Source organism: Propithecus coquereli, unplaced genomic scaffold (genome assembly GCF_000956105.1).
Source record: "Propithecus coquereli isolate 6110/MARCELLA unplaced genomic scaffold, Pcoq_1.0 Scaffold10, whole genome shotgun sequence".
NCBI lineage: Eukaryota > Metazoa > Chordata > Mammalia > Primates > Indriidae > Propithecus > Propithecus coquereli.
Window position 1 is genome coordinate 2,504,176 of NW_012133858.1, and position 19,297 is coordinate 2,523,472.

Sequence of the window (19,297 nt, forward strand, 5' to 3'; positions counted from 1 at the left end):
CAGAAGAATCAGGACAAGTGGTTTGAGGAGAAGGAAAGATCAGTTTATTAATTTTCTGGCAAATGAGGAGGCTGGTAGACTCTTGTCTTAAAGTACCAGCATCCTTCAGCTTGCTTAATAATTGTTTATTCTATCCATTTTGTTTCTGGAATTTCTTGGCAAGTCTCAGAGTACTTCATGTGGATTAGTAGGAAATATTTTACAATGCTAATGACTGCCAATGGTCATGGAAATCTCCAGAAGTTGTTAATGAGGAAAAAAACAAAGAAAGAAAGAGAGGAAAAAAACAAGCAGGTAAACAAATAATTTTCTTCAATCCTGGAGTTTAAACAGAGAGAGACTAAGTTTACATATCTTCTTTCAGTTTGTGGAAGAATGTTTCCACATTGAAAATCTTTAAACATATTCAGTAGTTATTACCATCATGAAAACAAATCTTTGATCTATAGATACATTCCCTTTGTCCCATTTTGCTAACAAGTTCTCCTAAAAATATAACTTAAGGCTACAGTGTTCATTAAACAGACAATGTGACTGAGTTGTCTATTTTCCAAGATTTACCACTCTAGGCCTCCCCAAGTGAACCCAGCCAAGCTTATAGTTCCTACAAATATTTCCTTTCTGAATGACTAGGTAATAATTAACCTACAAATACCCAGCTACCTACTATCCCAGGTCCAAATCATAACAAACAACATTTAAGAGTTTTCATGTTCTTTTGCATGGTAAAATTAACTTTTTCTTCTTATAATTCTTTTACAATTACCAATATTCACATGAGACTTCTTTGGTGCTGAAAATAATAGTATCAGACATTTGTGGAGGGCTTCCTATGTACCAGGCAGTACATTAAGTGCCAGCATGAATTCTCTCAATCTTCACAATTCTGTGAGGTTGGGAATTTCATATTCCTTTTGCAGATAAGAAAATTGAAGCACAGAGAAGTTAAGTAACTTGCCCAACATCACACACTGAATATGTTGCAGCCTCAAGACTGTCTGAAACCAGAGTTCCTGCTCTTAAAAATACACTGTCCTGTACCCCTCTCCCCTATGGGTTTTGTCTCTCAAATTTAAAAAGAGCATCATGGAAAACAGTGGCATTTGTTGAGGAACTGGATATTTTTTGATGGTTTAGAAGAACAATGGCACAGAATATTTTAAATAGGAACTGTTCCAGAAAATTCAAGATACTTGGTCTTCATAATTAAATATTATACAAAGACACACTTGAAAGCTACGGAAAACAAAGTAATATTTGCATTAAATAGAGAAAGATTACGGCTAAAGACAGTAGAAAACTGGGAATAAAGGGAAGGTCGGAATGAGGCTGGGAAATAAAATTTGTTTTTCTAACTGTAGAGAGCTAGATAGAGGGAGAAAAACCCATAAATCACTCCGGCTGTTACTGAAAAAAAAAAAAAATACTTGTAAAGTTCCTCTGCTTGGCAAAGGTTAAGAGAATAATAATGTTTTGTCAGCTCAAGCTTGACAAGGAACTGATTAGAACAGAAAGCTTACTCTGCATGGCCAGAGAGGACCCACTTAAAGGGTTTTTTGTCTTAGAGTCTGTAACTGGGCAGGCAGGGAGTCACTCATCTTTCTCCTTCTCCAACCCTCATGACTCTGTTTTTTGAAATTTTGCTTATGGTAAAGCAAAGTCGTGCTGATAATCCTGGCTCATTCTTTAAAACTTTAGTGTGCCAATTTCAGCAGAGCTAATAATTAATATAGACATTTACAAAATTATAACATCTTAACCTTTTGTTAGCCATTATGATAAATTAATTCAGTAATGGCATTATTAAATTTTTTATTGCCATCACAAAAACAAACACATATCCCTACCTAAACTGGGGTAATCTTCATGAGTCATGACGAATTAAAATTTCAGGAAACAAGAGAGGCTGGCCCTAAAAAAGACTGCTTCTCTTTGTCTCCATATTTTACACCCAAGAACTGTTGTTAATCCTTTGTAGCTCTTATCATCTAGATCAACATTATTGCTTGATATTCTGTTGTGAAAGAAAGAAAAAAATAGATCACAATCAAAGAATCTATGGTTTGTGGCCTGAATCTTGCTCCCAAATTCAGTTCGAATAACAAAGTCCAAGGGTTCACATCTCTACTTATTTTATTTATTATTGCAAAAACCCAAACTAGTTTTAAAAGTCTTTAATATTAACATTATTTTAAGATTTTGCTGCTTCCTATAACATTTTCCTTCTATAGATCTGTCTATATTTATTTCTCTACCCTTTCAGCTCTCCTTATTCTTATTTTCTCATTCCTCCCTCAGATAACAATATACAACAAAATCATAATTTTTATTTGTTGACAAAATTGAATGGAAGTTTGTGTCCCCAATTTTTAAATTTAGGAGTCACACATACATTAATAGATTACTAAGTTTCTCTCTAACCTTAAAATTTTATGAAAACTTTTATAGTTTATCCCTCCAAACTAAAATCACAGTCATGTTTCATCTTGTCACATTTTTCTTTTCTGTTTAGTTGATTATGCTTACCAACTCTTATCATTTTAAAACTCTCTCTGAATTCTATCAACATATAAACAACAAAAAAAGTTCATGTAGGTAGTACGAGATTTCACTTCACAAAAGTTCATTGTCACATGAGATCTCCACAGAGATCTAAGCTCTTAATGAGGTTTAAGTTTGTGTAACCTCTGAAAAATAAAATTTAGAATTAAGTATGAAGACATATTATTTTGACATAGTAATATCTCCTAAAAAAGCTGAACCTTAACCGAAGATTTAGTCTAAAAGTATTCTCTCCACTATTATTTATAATAGTATAAAGTTAGCAAAAAATAAAATATTCAAGAATATGGAAATAATTAAATTGTAGAATATTCATATCATTGAATATAATACTGACATTAAAAAATGATGTCTGAAGAATATTTAATGAAATAGGGAATGCTTATAACAAAACATTTAGTTAAGAAAAATTCAGAAATCAAAATAGTATATACTGGACACTTTCAGTTTGTTTAAAAATGTCCTGCAAAAGGCTAGGCATAGTGGATCATGCCTGTAATCCCAGCACTTTTCGAGGCTGAGGCGGGAGGACTGCTTGAGACCAGGTATTTGAGACCAGCCTGGGCAACACAGTGAGACCCTGTCTCTACAAAAAACTAAAAAAATTAGACAGGTGTTGTGGCACATGCCTGTGTTCCACCTACTCAGAGGCTGAGTCGGGAGGATCACTTGAGCACAGGAGTTTGAGTTTACAATGAGCTATGATTGCATCACTGCACTCCTGCCTGGGTGACAGAACAAGTCCCTTGCCTGAAAAGGACTAAAAATAGATGTATAGATTTTCTAAAGGTTCTATAATAAGCACATTTTACTTTTATAATCAGATATACATAAATATATCTTAGATAGAAATACTAATAAAAATGTAATATCCAGAAATCTCTAAGAGATAGAATTATACTTTTGAGAATTCCTGTTTTTTGCTTAGTATAGACTACAGTTCATCTTTGTTGGCCAGTACCTACATGGGTACCATTTTAATTACCTTTTCAAGGAGATTTTGTAGTATTTAGGAGAAGAGTACAGTGAACTTCAACTAAACAAATGTAAAGATAGAATTTTGGATTGGAAAGAACCTTAAAGTTCATCTAGTCCAAATCTTCCTTGTCTCCTTCAATTTCAGCTACGGTCAATCCACACATGCAAAGGAATTTTATATTAATAGTAACGGAAAATAATTCAAATCTAAACCCAATTCCTATAAACTATTTCACTAAAGTAAAAATAATGAAAATAATAATATATTTGTTAGTAGCTTTCATTCTACAAATCATTTTTACATACATAATCTCATTTGTTTCTTACACTAGCCTATATTTGTTCCTATATAAAAGGGAAAAATTGAGACTTAGAAACTGAAAGCTCTTATTAGTGCCACAGCTAGTAAACTCAGGCCTTTCCCAACACTAAATCACTTTCTCTTACCACATCACAATGTGATGGATGAATATGTGAAAATCTATTTTAGAATATGCACAAAGAGCTGATTTTAATTACATGTTTAATAGCAAATATTTGAGTTTTGCCCTAAAAGGGCAAAACTGTTTGCAATTCTGTTATTGATTGTGTGCTGAGCCATATTTTGTATGTTTTGGCTCTATCCTAATGACCCCTGACTGTTTATCTGAAACCCATGACAGCTATGACATTATTTAATTAACCCCGTGGTTTTCTCCTTTTGTGGGCTTGGACTAGGTCGAATAATGGATTTTAATGCTGATTGCTACTTCCTGCCATATGATAGAAAGCTGACAATTATTAACCAGTACCCCTCCTGAAGGATGTATAATAGGGTCAGGAAAATGTCAGATGAAGATTTAGGAAGGAGAAATAATTTCTAATCCTCTTGACAAATTTTCCAGAAAGGATAGGTGGAATCTGTTTTTTTTCAGCTGTGTTCTCTTAATGAAATTCTAACTCCTAGATTGGCAAATAAGGATAGTGCTATAACTTGATTGAGGAGTCAGAAGTGGGTGATAAATTAGGTTGCTCAGTCCAGGACCTAGAAGCTCATAGCAAGCAATTTGGAAATGATCACACTTTCTAATGTAAACAACTGCCAGCCTGGCCTTATGGTAAGTCTTGTGTCATCACCCTTTCTCTACCTAAATTTTCCTTCCAGCTGTTACGATATTCACTGAGACTACAGCCTTTCTAAGCAAATTAATATGCCTTGCTGTATCCAATTGGTTATTGATAAATGATTTTCTTATATTTTGGTGGGGTGCTCCCCTGTGATTTTGTTAATGCATTTCAAATTATACCGAGATTTCTTGTGAGATAAAAACTTGCCATCCTCAAAATCCTCTGCTTCTAGTACTTAGTACCCATCAAATTCCCAACTGTCTTTTTAGTTCTAGTATCTAAACTCCTGATCACATATTTTCCAATTTTCCTGTTCTGTCTGTTTTATCCTAATACTTGAATTTTGTCAAAATTAACTTTTCTGATATCAAACATCTATACGACGGGATTTCTTTGGTTTCTCAACAGAAAGGTACCAGCACGAGGGAAGAACTTCGGGATAAGATTTATGTTAGGCTAAATTCTTGTTTTGAAATCTACTAGATGTATAATATTAGGCTTATTACTTAATCTTTCTTGGCTTCAGTTTTTCACCTGTAAAATGGAGTTATGAATTGTTACCCTACATAATTCTTGTAAGGATTAAATGAGAAACTAAATGTAAAGTTTTTTATGTAGTTTCAGCTCCTAGTAGATGCTCTCCATAAGGAATGTTGAATTTTATGATCATATTGTTATGGGCTGAATTACATCCTCCCAAAATTCATGTGTTGAAGCCCTAATCCTCAATACCTCGGAATGTGAATATATTTGGAGATAGGGCATTTAAAGAGGTGATTAAGTTATAATGAGGCATTAGGGTGGGCCCTAATTCAAAATGACTGGTAGCCTTGTAAGAAGGAGAAATTTGGACACACGGAGAGGCACCAGAAATTAGAGCCCACAGAGAAAAGACCATACAAGTCCACGGGGAAAAAGAGACCATCTGCAAACCATTGAGAGGCCCAAGGAGAAACTAAACCTGCTGATATGTCAATCTTGGACTTCTAGCCTCCAAAACTGTGATAAAATAAGTTTCTGTTGTTTAAGCCACCCAGTCTGCAGTATTTTGTCATAGCAGTCCTGATAGACTAATACACATATTTTCACTATTTCAGAAGAACTGACCCTCCACTTTTTTCCTATTCCAGTTTCTATTTAATCTTCTAATTAGTAATAAGGCAATGATTAAGAGCATGATCTTAGCAGTTAGACAGCCTCAGATTTGAAGACTCGATTATCCACCTAAGTGACATTGGGTGAATTTCTTAAACATTTATGAGCCTCAAATTTCCTAGTCTGTAAAATGGTGACTATACATATCTCATAGAGTTACAATAAGGATAAAATTAAAAGATGTGTTTGTAAAGTTCATAGTATAGTGCTTGGCATATAGATGCTAAATAACTAGAAGAACTTATTATTATCTTTATATACAATCATCCATTTACATGTGTTTTGTCAATTTGGGGATTAGTTTTCTTCAAGCCTAGCCAGTTAACACATTACCTGCCATGTGAGTTGTATTTAACTCATGCCAGTTTGAGACTCGGGCCTTGTGAAGTATATGTAACTCAAGTCTCTTCACCTTGGGAGCTGTAAGAACCATTTTTCAAGTTGCATATAACTCATCTGCAGAAAACAATGAAAAATAACAAATTTTTAATTAGATTAGAAAAGATCATTTTGCTTTCGAAGTTTTTACTCTATTTTTGCAATGAAACACTGTGGACTCTAGGAAAAAATTTTTTTCTAGAGTGGCAGTCAATGTGTTAAGCAAATTTTCTTCTCTGTGTGAAGTGCCACACATGTATATTCCTATGATTATTTGATTATTTTTGGGGTGTGAAAAGGCAGCTTCTATCAGGTTCATTGTTGGCTTGAATCCAAAATCACAAACCCTTCAAGTGAGTTGTTATATATTTTCAACATATAGCCTAAAAATCTTTCCAATGTATTAGATTTATTTAAACAATTTGATGATTTTGCTCCAATGACCAAGCTTAGACTATTTTTCTTTCTTGCAGATCTTCATACTTGTCATTTTAGGAAGAAATCATGGCTTATTCAGAAACTCTACCTTAGTAATTCCTCTCCAAGATGTAGTCTCCCAGTTTGCAGTAGAATGATTGCAGCTCCTCATTATTACCACCTGTCAGGTCTGGCGTCTTGGTGGCCTATTGTCCTGGTTGTTTGGCTCCTTGCTTGGAAAATTCCCAAGCAGGGCCAGTGTGACGGAGTGACCACAGACAGGAAGCAATGCCACACAAACAGCTTTTACTGCAGAAAAGAAGGGAGCTATACAAAATGAAGAGAATACGTTCCAGAGAGGAACAGGTTAGTCTCCATGAGTGGAGAAAGACGTTGAGGATGCTCAGGTGGTTTTCTTTTATTGGCCTGCCCCAGGGGAGGGCAAACAGGAGGTGTGGGATGTTACAAGATAATTGATATACATGATTGACAGGTGTTCTTGTAACAAAGTTGCAGCTCCACAGGTGTGTATGCCTCAAAACCTCAAGTTCCTGCTCTTTGTGGTTGTAAGACACGTTTTCCTTCAGTCCCTTCCTGTCCCCTCCTTCTTTGTCCCTAGGAACTGCTCTCCTTGCCTATATCTGCTATCTGCAGATTTGGTCCCTAACTAACACACCTGACACAACTGTAAAGTTTCCCACATTATTCATAAGATATATTTTCTGGTTTGATCTCATTCCTGTTACCAGATTGCTTATAAAATAATATCTTATTACTTTTTAATTAATTCAGGATGAAATTTGCTACCATCGATATTTCATTTTGCTTCTATCACCTAGTAAGATTTTTAGGCTATGATTGTTCCTGTTGTCCCTTCACATATACAATGCACTCTACCTCTTGCTCCTTTCTATCCTTTGCTCACAATCTGTGAATTGGCATCACAACATCCTTTGTCCACAGGGTCTCTCTATTGAGATTGCAATTATGTTAAGATTTTACTTGATGTCATTTATTCAAATTAATATTTACCAGTCACTTACCATGTATAAGGCACTGTGGTGGAACAAAGACATTTAAAATAGTCCCAAAGAGTGCCCAATCAAAGCATCCTAATGATCTTTTTTTTTTTCAGTCTTCCTATATTTCTTTGTAAACATTTATATATTCTGACTTGGCTTTTCTTCCACTTCCAATACCTATTTGTTGTTCCACGGGAAGAGATATCTACTCTGTCACCACTTTTTAACTTAAGTAATCCATTAAATTCTCTCTGGGGTCCTCAAAAAGAGTCTCTGTCAATCTGTTTTGTGTGTTTTTTCTTTCTCAGCTCTCTAAAAATTTTTAGAATAAAAATTACCAACATTTTGTGATAGTATAGTGTAGTGATGGGTGGTTTAAGGGGTTTTGTTTGTAAACATTACATCTTACTTTGCTGAATTGGGTTATCTTCTTTCTTCATTTTCATCAAGGGACCAAACCACCACTTGTTATGGGCTTGTTTTCATTTATTGGACAACTAAGAAGTTGCAGACAGACTTGCTGATGAAGGGAAGGAGGGCACCTAAATCTATTACTCTAGACAGCAATTCCTAGTCAATACAGAGAGCAAACCCCAACCCCAACCCTTAAAGCAAAAGCCAGTAATGAAAAGAGAAAAGCAAACTCTTTAGCTTTAATTGGCACCTAGGCTTCAAAGTGAGCAATGGGCCAGGAAGAAGAGAAGAAAAAAGGTGGGAAAAAAGAGTAAGGATAAACATACCTACTGTTAGGAATCCAATATGAAATTTGGAACCCTACCAAGATCTAGTTTACACTAGAAATCGCATTTGTTTCCACCCTTATTTTTACCCCTCCCAAACATGATATAATTGGGTACCGTCTCATAAATCCTTAACTGTTAAATCATAACCATTAATGAACCACCTGTTCAAAACCCTTTAAGTGCCTGTTATAAGTGAAATATTGCATGAGGTGCTAAACAAGCTAGGAGAAATATACAATTCCATGCCCGTGTTCAAGAAAGTTACTGGGTAGCTGTGGCAATGAGAGACTATCAGTCAGTATAGGGAGTCACAAAAGGGGAAAAATAGCCTTTAAGTACTGAAAAATTCAAAACAAAAAGGTGAGCATTGAGCTGGGGATCTGAAAAACTGAGCTCTATTCCATTTCCACTATCACCTTGCTATGTGCTTGAGCAAGTAATTTCTCTCCTTTAAGTCTCTGGCTTCCTCTTTCCTACCCTTTCCCCTCTCCTGAGAGAGAGAGAGAGAGAGAGAGAGAGAGAGAGAGAGGAGAGAGCAGAGAGAAGGGAGGAGGGGCAGGAGGAGGGGGAAGAAAGAAAGAAAAAAGAGGTCATCTTAGATCATCTTAGATGTAAAACAATATTTGGAATAATTAACAATGAGCTCTGTTGTGATGCCCAAATTGAAGTCTACAGTTAGCTATGGCCCCCTGAGCTGCCCTTCATTTCATAGACAAAGACATCTGGATCCAAATTTTCCCCAATTCAACAGCAAGTCAGGGCTCAGAACCAAATCTTCCCATCCTGATGCAGTTTTATTTTTTTTTTTTTTTGCACCAAATAGTGCATCTTTCAAATTGATTATTATGACTCACAGAAAAAGCTTAAAATACAGGGTGTCCCAAAAGTTGCCATACATAGGGAAAATGGGAAATTGTAGCTAAATATACCTTTATTTCCAAAATATTCATTACAAAATATTTCCTTTGTATGAAGACTTTTGGGACACCCTGTATAATCTTGACGAGGTTTACTAAGTGAGAAAACGTTTCTTTAAAAATATTAAATAAATATCTTTGTATATGTGAAGATGAGGGGGAAGGAGTAATTCTACTTATTAGACGGAATAAGGTGAGCAATCAATTCCTTAGGATCTGGAAGACTATATATTCCCAATCTACTGAAATACAATTCCCTCTGGCAGAGATGACTCGTTAAGCCATAACCGTTTCGTAGGGGTTAATCACAGATACAAGTTGAGTATAGGTAGCAGGGCAGTGAGGGGACCCAATAGATGCGCCTGAACAGCGGGAAGAGGATCACAGAAGTGAAAAGCTGAACACACTTGCCTAGTTCACAATATCGTCCGGTGCCATACCCAAGGTAATGCTCCCTGCAACCTCAGACTCTAGGCGCTCAGGTTCGCACGCTTGCGGGCATTCTATTGATTCACACTTGCGTCCTTCGACAGGTAGCGCCAATTACAGCCCCCAGAGCACGACCCCACCCCTCCGCCCCGTGTACTGGCCAATACCGCTGTCAATCAAAAACCTCACCTACTTTTCTAAGTTCTCCCCTCCCCCTTTCATTGGCTTTACCTTTGGCCTATCGGCAAATTTCTTCCGCGCTTCGATACCATAGAGCTTGGCCCTACCGAGTGTAGGATTGGTGCCGAAGCTACTCCCGCCCTTTGACGTCCCCGAGCACTCCGCCCCTTTCACAGCCCCGCACAGCAGAGGCAGAAGGGGGCGGGGCGAAGGAGGGGCCGCTCGGGGGCGGGGCTTGCCTCCCACGGCGGGGGGCGGAGCCTGTAGTGGAGCCCGCCTACTCGGTTAGGACCTCGGAGAGCGCCAGGCGCCGCGACCAGAGGGACTGGAAGAAGCAGCCGGAGCCCGGCTGGACCGACGCCGGCGAGCCCGCCTCCCTCCGCGCCCTTGGCTTCCCAGGCTGGCAGGCGGTTGGTGGCGTCTGAGGAAGGTGCCTAAGTCTGGGGACAGATAGTCATCCCTCTGGGACGCCGTCGCCGCCGTCCAGCCGTGGTTCCCTCACACCTGTGTATGCGTGTGTGTGTGAGAGCGTGAGAGCACCCGCGCGCGAATGTTTCTGTGATCGTGTTTGTGTGTGTTCCGGCTGGGCGCGCGAACGTCTGTGTGAGGGTGTTTGTGTGTTCACGCGTCCACGGGCGACAGCCCCGCGCCTCGGCTCTGGGCCCTGGGGAGGGACAGCGGCAGCGGCGGCTGTGCGCGCCCAGCAGGCTGAGTCGGGGACTCGGCCGCAGCCGTCGCCGCCACCTCCTCACGTCCCCCGAGAGCTGCCGCCGTGCTGGGGGGAGAGCGGACGGCGGGCGGGCGCAGCAGCGGCTACGGACAGAGGAGGAGGGAGGGGGCAGGAGATGGAGGGACGCGGGGCAGAAGACGGGCGGGGGGAAGGAAGGGGAAGCGGAGGGACAAGTGGAGGCACCTGGCGTGGCCGCTCGCCCCTCCCGTCGGCTGTTGCTGTGGGCCACTCGCAGATGTTTTGAGGTCCGGGCTGTTAGGGGTGGAGAATAAAGGCCTCTCCCCTATTTCCTATTGAGGAAAAGGGAGCGTTGAAGATCATGGGGGGAGAGCCTGGAAGGTGGTGGCAGAGTAAATACTGGCTCCCTCCAACATTGTTTTTCCGAAAATAGAATATTATGAGCTGAGCATTTAGAAGAAAAGCCCGCCCTTAGGAGAAAGGCAGTCTTGGTCTGTTGGACTCTGGTTTGATTGTATAATAATGATGATATAATGCTAATGACGATGATGACACTGCCTTTTATTTTTACCCCACTGCTGATAAAGCGTAACAGCTACAGCTGGGGCAGCTTGAAAATCTGATGTATGAGGAGGGAATACTATTGCTTTTGGAGTTGTGTTTTATTTGTCTATTTTTTTTTAAGGATACGCTTTTTAGAATTAAAATTTGACGAAATGAAGCCCGACTCTTTTTTCCGGTCGATTATAGCCAATATTCATAAAATGGGGACTGGCTACTGCCTTGATTAATGAAAAGATAAAGGCTTTTGCTCAGGTATAATTCCATGTATTAAGTCATCCCTTTCCCCGTTCTTTGAATTTCTCAACAGTGTTTAAAATGAAGAAGTTTAATTTTCGAAAAGTTTTGGATGGCTTAACTGCCTCCTCCCCTGGCAGTGGTAGCAGCAGTGGCAGTAACAGTGGTGGTGGGGCTGGAAGTGGTTCCGTACATCCAGGAGGGACTGCTGGGGTTCTCAGAGAGGAGATTCAGGAAACCCTGACTTCAGAGTACTTCCAGATTTGCAAGGTAAGTTTTGAATTGGCTTAAGGCCTATTATTTCTTTATTATACTGTTGTGAGGAAACAAAGGGGAAAAACACAGTAGGGACTGGAAATTGTTGAGATGCTAGTATCAAAGAGAGTCTGGTGCAAAAAACCCTGTGACTAGATCAGTTTGAATTAATAAAGATATTTCGGGCATCAACTCAGCATCAACTTAAAAAGCAATGATAGCTTAAGGGGGAAATAAACACACATAAAAAGTAGAATTTGCAGGAGTTCCAACAGTGGACAAAATTTTTAATGTTTATGTATAAGTAGGAAACTGAAGGAGAAAATAGTCACTTGGTTGCCTGTGTTGTCATTCAGAGAAACTAACTGTGATTTTATTTCACTGTTCAGTATAAAGTAAATAAAGCTATTAACATGTTGCTAGAATTAAGTAGATAATAGATAAATGTCTATTTAAAAGGGTCCAATGGCATTGCTTTAAAATTATGAATAAAAACACCCCCCAGGTTCTTAAACTCTTCATAAATACATAAATGCACAGGCTTAATACTTGGAAGAACTTGTATTTAATAATACTTGTAAGAACTCAAAAATAGCCAGTGTTCTGGTTTAGCGAGAAAACATTTTAGGTAATTATACTTTGATGTTGAACTAATGAATAAGCAAAAGACAGAGTTTCTGATGGGAAGAGAAGATGAGAATTTATAAAACAAGCATTAAGTTAATGCATAGAGATATTGTTATACTTTCTGATGTAGAGTGATTTATATAATTTTATTGTCCTTTTTTGGGGTTGCCTGGGAATGTGCTTTTGACCTACTATATGCAATAAAAAAGCTACTAAGTCATTGATGTGATAGAAATGAATATAGTTTTATAAATATGTTTCATTAAGTAAAAAATAGAAAACTTGTGAAATCACAGAAATTAAGTATCACATTTTTGACACTTCAACAAAAGTTTTGAAAAAAATTATTAAAATTATTTTTGTACTAAGCAAATGATGTATAACAAGTTTCAATCATTGTCTCAGCCTCTCTTTCTAGCAGGGTCATTATTAAAACACTAAACCTATGGTTATTTGTTTACATAAAAGCAAGTTTAGGTTTGATAAACAAATTTAATTTTAACCTACCTTGTGAAATTTGTATACAATAGTGATTTTTTTCCTCCATATGAAATAATAGATATTCTATAAGATTAGGGAGGGGCTTAATAGTGGTCATGAGATGAATGTGTAAAAGAGTCCTGGAGGCCAAATTTGAACTGCTATGCATGGGAATTACGCCCTAATTTTTAAATTTTTGACATATTGCTATTTTCATTCTCAGATTCTGGAAAAAATTTCCAAATTTGGTCCATGGATGTGATAGTGATACAGGAGAATTTTAGTAGAGGTAAAATTGGTATAGAAAACAGACTGCTGAAGCAGAATGGCACTGGGCTGTTGAGGTTGTAAAGCTGGTAGAGAAGGTTTTAAATACAAAAATTTAAATTTTCAGGGAAATGGGTAAATGCAAGGGAGGAAAATGGAATATATAGTCATCTTCCTATGTATTCAGACAAGAGATGGCCATAGGATGTGGCAGAAGTTAAATAGATACTACTTCAAAAACATGGCGTGGTAGGAAGAGCATTAGCCTAGGAACCAGATAATTTGTGTTTTATTTAAAGCTCTGCCACTTGGCAGCGATATAATCTTGGGCAAGCCATTTATCTCCCTTGAGCCTTGATTTCTGCATTTGTAGTATAGAAATAAGTATTTCTGCTCTCCGTAACTAAAAAAGGGTTATTGGGATGATCAGACAAGACAATAAAATGAAGGCAATGTATAAATGGAAAGGGTGATGAAGTGTATATATTATTGTTACAGTTTTTAAAATCACCTGTTCATAGTAGAATGAATATAACCAGTGGGTTATAATAATATTAGGTCATAATTTTCAAATAAATCATAGGCGTAGATAGCTGTGTAAGCTTTGTACTAATATTACTGAAGTCTTACTAAATGCAGAAAATAATATGGCATCTTTGGATAAGAATATATTTAATTTTAAAAAGTGGTTGTATGACTGTATTATAGGTTACGTGGTCTATTATAAAATATATAAAAATGGATTAAGGAAATTCCAAAATTAGAACTGTTACTGAAATGGGGACTTCATTTAGACTCACTGATTAAATGTGCAAAGAACATTTTATTCTGAGTACTAAGGAGTTGGCACCTTCTGGGTACTTTTACCTTATCAACATGACCAAAATTAAAATATAAATCTAGACTCTGCTCTTTTGAAAACTATTCTCCTCTTTATCATCTGATCAGTCATCAAATACTATCTATTCTGTTTCCTTGCTGTTTCTGAAATTTGTGTCCTTTTCTCCATCCCGTCAGTACTTGTTCATTCCATCATATTTTCTTGCTTGGTCTCTTGAACTCACTTCCTAACTGATCTCCTCACTTCTTGTTTTACCTTATTATACTTCATTTTGTTATATTAATGGTTATTTTGGAAATACAGTGTTAATTATGTCATTTCCCTGCTAAAATTTTATGTAGGTTTTTCTAGAACAGTGATGCTCTTCAAACAAAAGTCTTATGTGAAACTCCAGCAAATAACATTTAAACAAAAAGTGGTACTTTATTGATATAGATTTATTTTATAAATTGTAGGAATAAATTATATAGCCAACCAATACAAAATTTTTTATATTCGTTTTTTGTTGTGCAGTGTCATCCATAGGTAGGTAGGAGGGTATTTATTAGCCTTAAAAAAGTTAAAGTATAAAGCTGCACCCTTCATAATCAATGACATATCTATAAGATGTTCAAAACCACAGAAATGACAGAAGCAGCTTTGGTTCAAGGTCAGCAAAAAACAAATTACTGCATCAGGTTATTGTAATCTATTTTAAGTTCAGTACGTATGCATTTGAATGCCCATGTTTTTCAGGTATCTGTGAAATACATGAACTGCTTTCCTGAACTTGAATTTTGTGAAACACAATTTGAAACCACTGCTATATACAATAAATTTCAAACTGCTTAACTTGGTTTGTATATAGTAGTTCCCTTTAGAAGGAATTCTTGTTTACCTTTCTGTTCTCATTTCCTTGATTCCCTAGGCATTCTGCATTCCCTGAATGCACCATATTTTCTCATATCTCAATGCTTTTACTCATTCTATTGCTTCTGAGTAGAATGTCTTTTCCATCTTTCACATAATTGGAGAACTCCCAGTTACCCTTTACTTCATAGTTCAAACATCACCTCCATGAGACCAACTGTGACTACTGCCTTCTCATCTTTCCACCAGGTTTATTTTTTTTTTCTCCCTCTTCTCTGTTTTCCTGTAGCACCAGTATATACCTATAGTGTGGACTTAGCACCTTCTTGTGATTAAAAGAATTTTTTAAAAATTTGTCACTGCCATTATATTATGAACTCTTTGAGAAGTAAATTTTTTTTTGGTGGTGTTGTTTTGTTATAATTGTTAGTGTCCACTACCTAGCAGGCTAATTGTTCTCAATTCTGGCTGTCTAAGAGATTTCCAATACAACCACTGTCTTAGAGGACCAGAATCTCTAGGGATGGGTCCTAGGTACTTGTATTTTTTTTTAAAAGGCCCCACTGGAGATTTTGATACACAGTCAATGTTGAGAACCATTATAGTAGGCACTTAATATACTTTTTGAATAGATGAAGCAGCATTATATATGGTTGGTTGATTAACTGAAAAGAGATTAAAACAGAAAGCGATTAATAGTGATATATTTAAACATTTAAATATACATCAATTTACAAATCACTTGATAAATGACCAAGATATTTATGTTGAGTATTGGTTCTCTGATTGGAGTTCTGTGTGGACTTCGCTTCCATAAACCACCCCAAATGCATATGTACAGTTTTCAGTTTTGGTTTATTTAAAGTAGAGTAAGAACTTACATGCTTTTGAGGCAAACCAAGTGTCAAATCATCTAGATTATGTATGTAGTCCTGTGGCTTAACAACAGTGGTACATTGTAAGAAATGCATTGTTAGGCAATTTTGTCATTGTGTAGACATCATAGAGTGTAGTTACACACACCTAGATGGTATAGCCTACTACATACCTAGGCTAAATGGTATGGCCTATTGCTCCTACACTACAAATCTGTACAGCATGTTGTACTGACTACTGTAGATAATTGCAACACAGTAGCAAGTATTTGTGTTTTTAAATCTATATAAACATAGAGAAGGTACAGTAAAAACACAGTATAAAAATAAAAAGTGGTACACCTGTATAGGGTACTTACCATGAATGGAGCTTGCAGGACTGGAAGTTGCTTTGGGTGAGTCAGTGAGTGAGTGGTGAGTGAATGTGAAGGCCGAGGGCATCACTGTACACTTTTATACAACTGGCAGTATAGTAGGTTTGTTTACATCAGCATCACCACAAACACAAGAGTAATGCATTGCACTACATTGCTACAGTATCACTAGGTGATAGGAAGATTTCAGGTCCATAATAATCTTATGGCACTATCATCATATATGTAGTCCATCATTGACTGAAATGTCATTATGTGGTACTTGCCTGTATATATATGTATTTATATAAGTATATGTACACACACAGGCATATATTTTCATCCCTATAGTTAACTGACCCACACCTAATTAGGCTGGGAACAAGAGAATGTGGGTATTTTATTTATTTATTATTTATTTATTTATTTTATTTATTTTTAGTTCTTTCTAGTCTCTGTAAGTACATTCTGTGATGAATGTGGATATTTTAGCTAGAGAGTATTTTACTAGTTTTACACATTCAGTGGACCATTAGTATCCGTCTGTACATTTTACAAAGAGAATGGAGTTTTTGTTAATCTAGGAAGTTAAAATTAGTTTAGAGAGCTTCGTCTGTAATATATCCCATTTGACCTTCATAATAGTCATGAAGCATGTTTTTATTTTACTGGTAAGACATTTGAGGCTAGAGAATTTTAGTAGTATACTAGGTCTCCAAGTTGGTAAGAGACATACCTTTAACACTCTGTTCTTTAGTTCTTAAATCTATTACTCTCTTTGTTTCATCGTTCTTATTTTTCTAGAAAAAACAATATCGTAAATTTCTCAAGACACATAGAGATTTTGAGAGGGTAAAGACTATTCTATTTACTCTTCCTTCAAACTGTATCCCCAAAATGATCACGTCTTTTTACTTCCACCACTGCTACCCTGATCCAAGCCTACAATATGTCTTGCCTGGACTACTACTCTATAGTCTTCTCAGTGGTCTCCCTGCTTTCACTCAGGCCTCACTACAATCTTATCTCATAATAGATAGAAGAATTCTTTTACAATTTAAATCATATGCCATTCCTGCTCAAAACTCTCCAATGGCTTTCCATTTATCTTGAAAATAAAATCATAAGTCCTATTACATCTTAAAAAGCCCTAAGTCATCTGGCCCTTGACAAAACTTTATTTTCAACTGTTCTATTAGTCTTAACAAGCTACAATGGCCTTCTTGCTGTTTCAAAAACATGATTCCTGCCTCAAGGCTTTTGCATTTGTTATTCTTTTACTTGAAATACTCTACTCACCACCTTCCCAAATAGTTACTTACTCCCTTCACCTTACTTGCTTTCTTCACATTTTTCAGTTCTTAATTCGATTGTTACCCACTCAAGAGAGGTCCTCATTGACCACTGCTCATCCCCTTTACTCTCTACCCTTATCCTGATTACATTTTCTTGGTAACACTTAAAACTACCTGTTATTAAATTATATATTTACATTTTGTTTGTTTCTTCCATTAGAATATAAACTCCATGAAGGCAAGGCTTTATTTGTTCTCATCTGTTTCATCGATGTATAGGACAGTGCCTGCCACAAAGAAGGCAGTCAGATATTTGTTGAATAAATGAAAGAATAAATAACAGCAAGGAAGCTGATAGTAGTATGTTAAGAGCAAACTAGATGTTATTTTGAACAGCTTCTTGGAGATACTTTTATGAAATACATTTTATATCACATAAAGAGAAGGAAATCATCTAGCGAAAGAATGATATCACTTTAGGAATGTGGTATTTAATTTTCAAAAATATATGGAAAGGAAGATTGTAGAAAGATTCAATTAAATTTATTTCAGTTTTTATTGAGGAAGATATTAGGAACATTCTTGTTTCCAAATGATCTTTTTGGGGGAATAGTTCAGAAATATTAGATTGACAGTGATGTTCTGGACATGGGAACAGAACATGGGATGTTCTGGACTTAATTAACAAAGTAGACAAAAATAAATATGTCATCAGAACCAAATGACACAATCCCTAAAGTTCTGAATAAACTCAAATTAGACAACTCACTATTCATAAACGTTTATAAGCTGTTTTTATAAATGGTCATGATGTCAGAGACAACAGATAACTAGTATCATTTATGCTGGGAAATGGATTTGTAATCATTATCTTTATACCAGACATAATATCAGGTCTTCCCAAGTAAATACATATAGAATCAGAAACATAGGTGTGGACTGTAGACAGTTGGGCTTTCCAGGAGACTGGAAGCTGAAAGGAAATTAAGTGCCCAAATATCCCTGAATACTATTCCTTCCTCAAGATTTCCATTGTCTCCACAATCCCCTGAATTTACATTATTTTAAGTGAGCAATTCTATAGCTGAGATTAGTACAAGCCCATGATCACAGTTCCACATTTCTACAGTTTTCATCTGTAAAAAGAATGATAGAAGATTCCCTGAGATGTGTAGACTTGTCTCATTTCTATAGTTATAAACTGGTAGAATAAAAGGTAGAATGGTCGACACTGTAGGCTGACTAATTATGGATATAGCATCCGACAATGACTTTATGATCTTGTCACCAAAAAGGACAGTAGAGGATGGCATTTTAAAAAGTGGTGATAGAGGCAAACCAGGAAGAATTAAGTTACCTTTGTTAAGACTGATATGTTACAAGCTTAAGAACCAAAATGAGTTAAAATTAAAAAAAAATTTTAAGAACCAGAAACCAAAGCCAGATTATTCAGTACTCCAGGTTCTCTTCTCTGCTTATCATGAGAGCATAAAGGTGTAGGGGCAGACTCAAGTAAGGGATTATAGACATGTACAAAGTATGTTTATAGATTTTTAAAGTTACTGTAGAGAACAATCATGTTTTCTCACAAAAGGTCCTTTGGTGCTAGTAATTGTCAGCAAATTGGGTTGTTGGTCTCATTTAGTTTGTCTCAATATGGAACTAAATTAAAATCTCACATAATTTCAAAATATGTTTATCTATAGGATTATTACTAGTGGTTAAACAAAATTCCTATTACTTATGGTTTTGGTGCATTTCTGTAGACATCCTTCTGTTTTCACTTAAAGATGTGCCTGTGAAAAATCATAGGATTAAGTTTCATAGTTTAGTAATAGAGTGATTATATTGATTTCTTACATCATAGTTCTATAAAACCACTTACATATTAGTTTAACAGCAATAACTTTGACTATATCCCTAAAGGTCTCAAGGAGAAGCCCTGCTTTAAACTTCTAAATTGAGTTTTATTTCCCATAAGAAAAACTTTAAGCTTTTTATTCCTACTTAAGTGTCAAAATAGTGATCGTTATAAAAGCTTTTGTTTCCACACCTAATTAGGCTGGGAACAAGAGAATGTG

At 36.5% G+C, this 19,297-nt stretch overlaps 1 protein-coding gene across 1 annotated transcript in view; it reads left to right on the forward strand.

The window, feature by feature from the left end:
- The first annotated feature begins 10,033 nt into the window (after window positions 1-10,033).
- STXBP5L (syntaxin binding protein 5-like) overlaps window positions 10,034-19,297 on the forward strand; it is a 386,990-nt gene continuing 377,726 nt past the window's right edge. Inside the window, 2 exon segments of the mRNA XM_012640519.1 lie at window positions 10,034-10,318; window positions 11,448-11,644. Of these exon segments, the coding sequence (XP_012495973.1) occupies window positions 11,456-11,644 (189 nt within the window). The 5' untranslated portion in view covers window positions 10,034-10,318; window positions 11,448-11,455.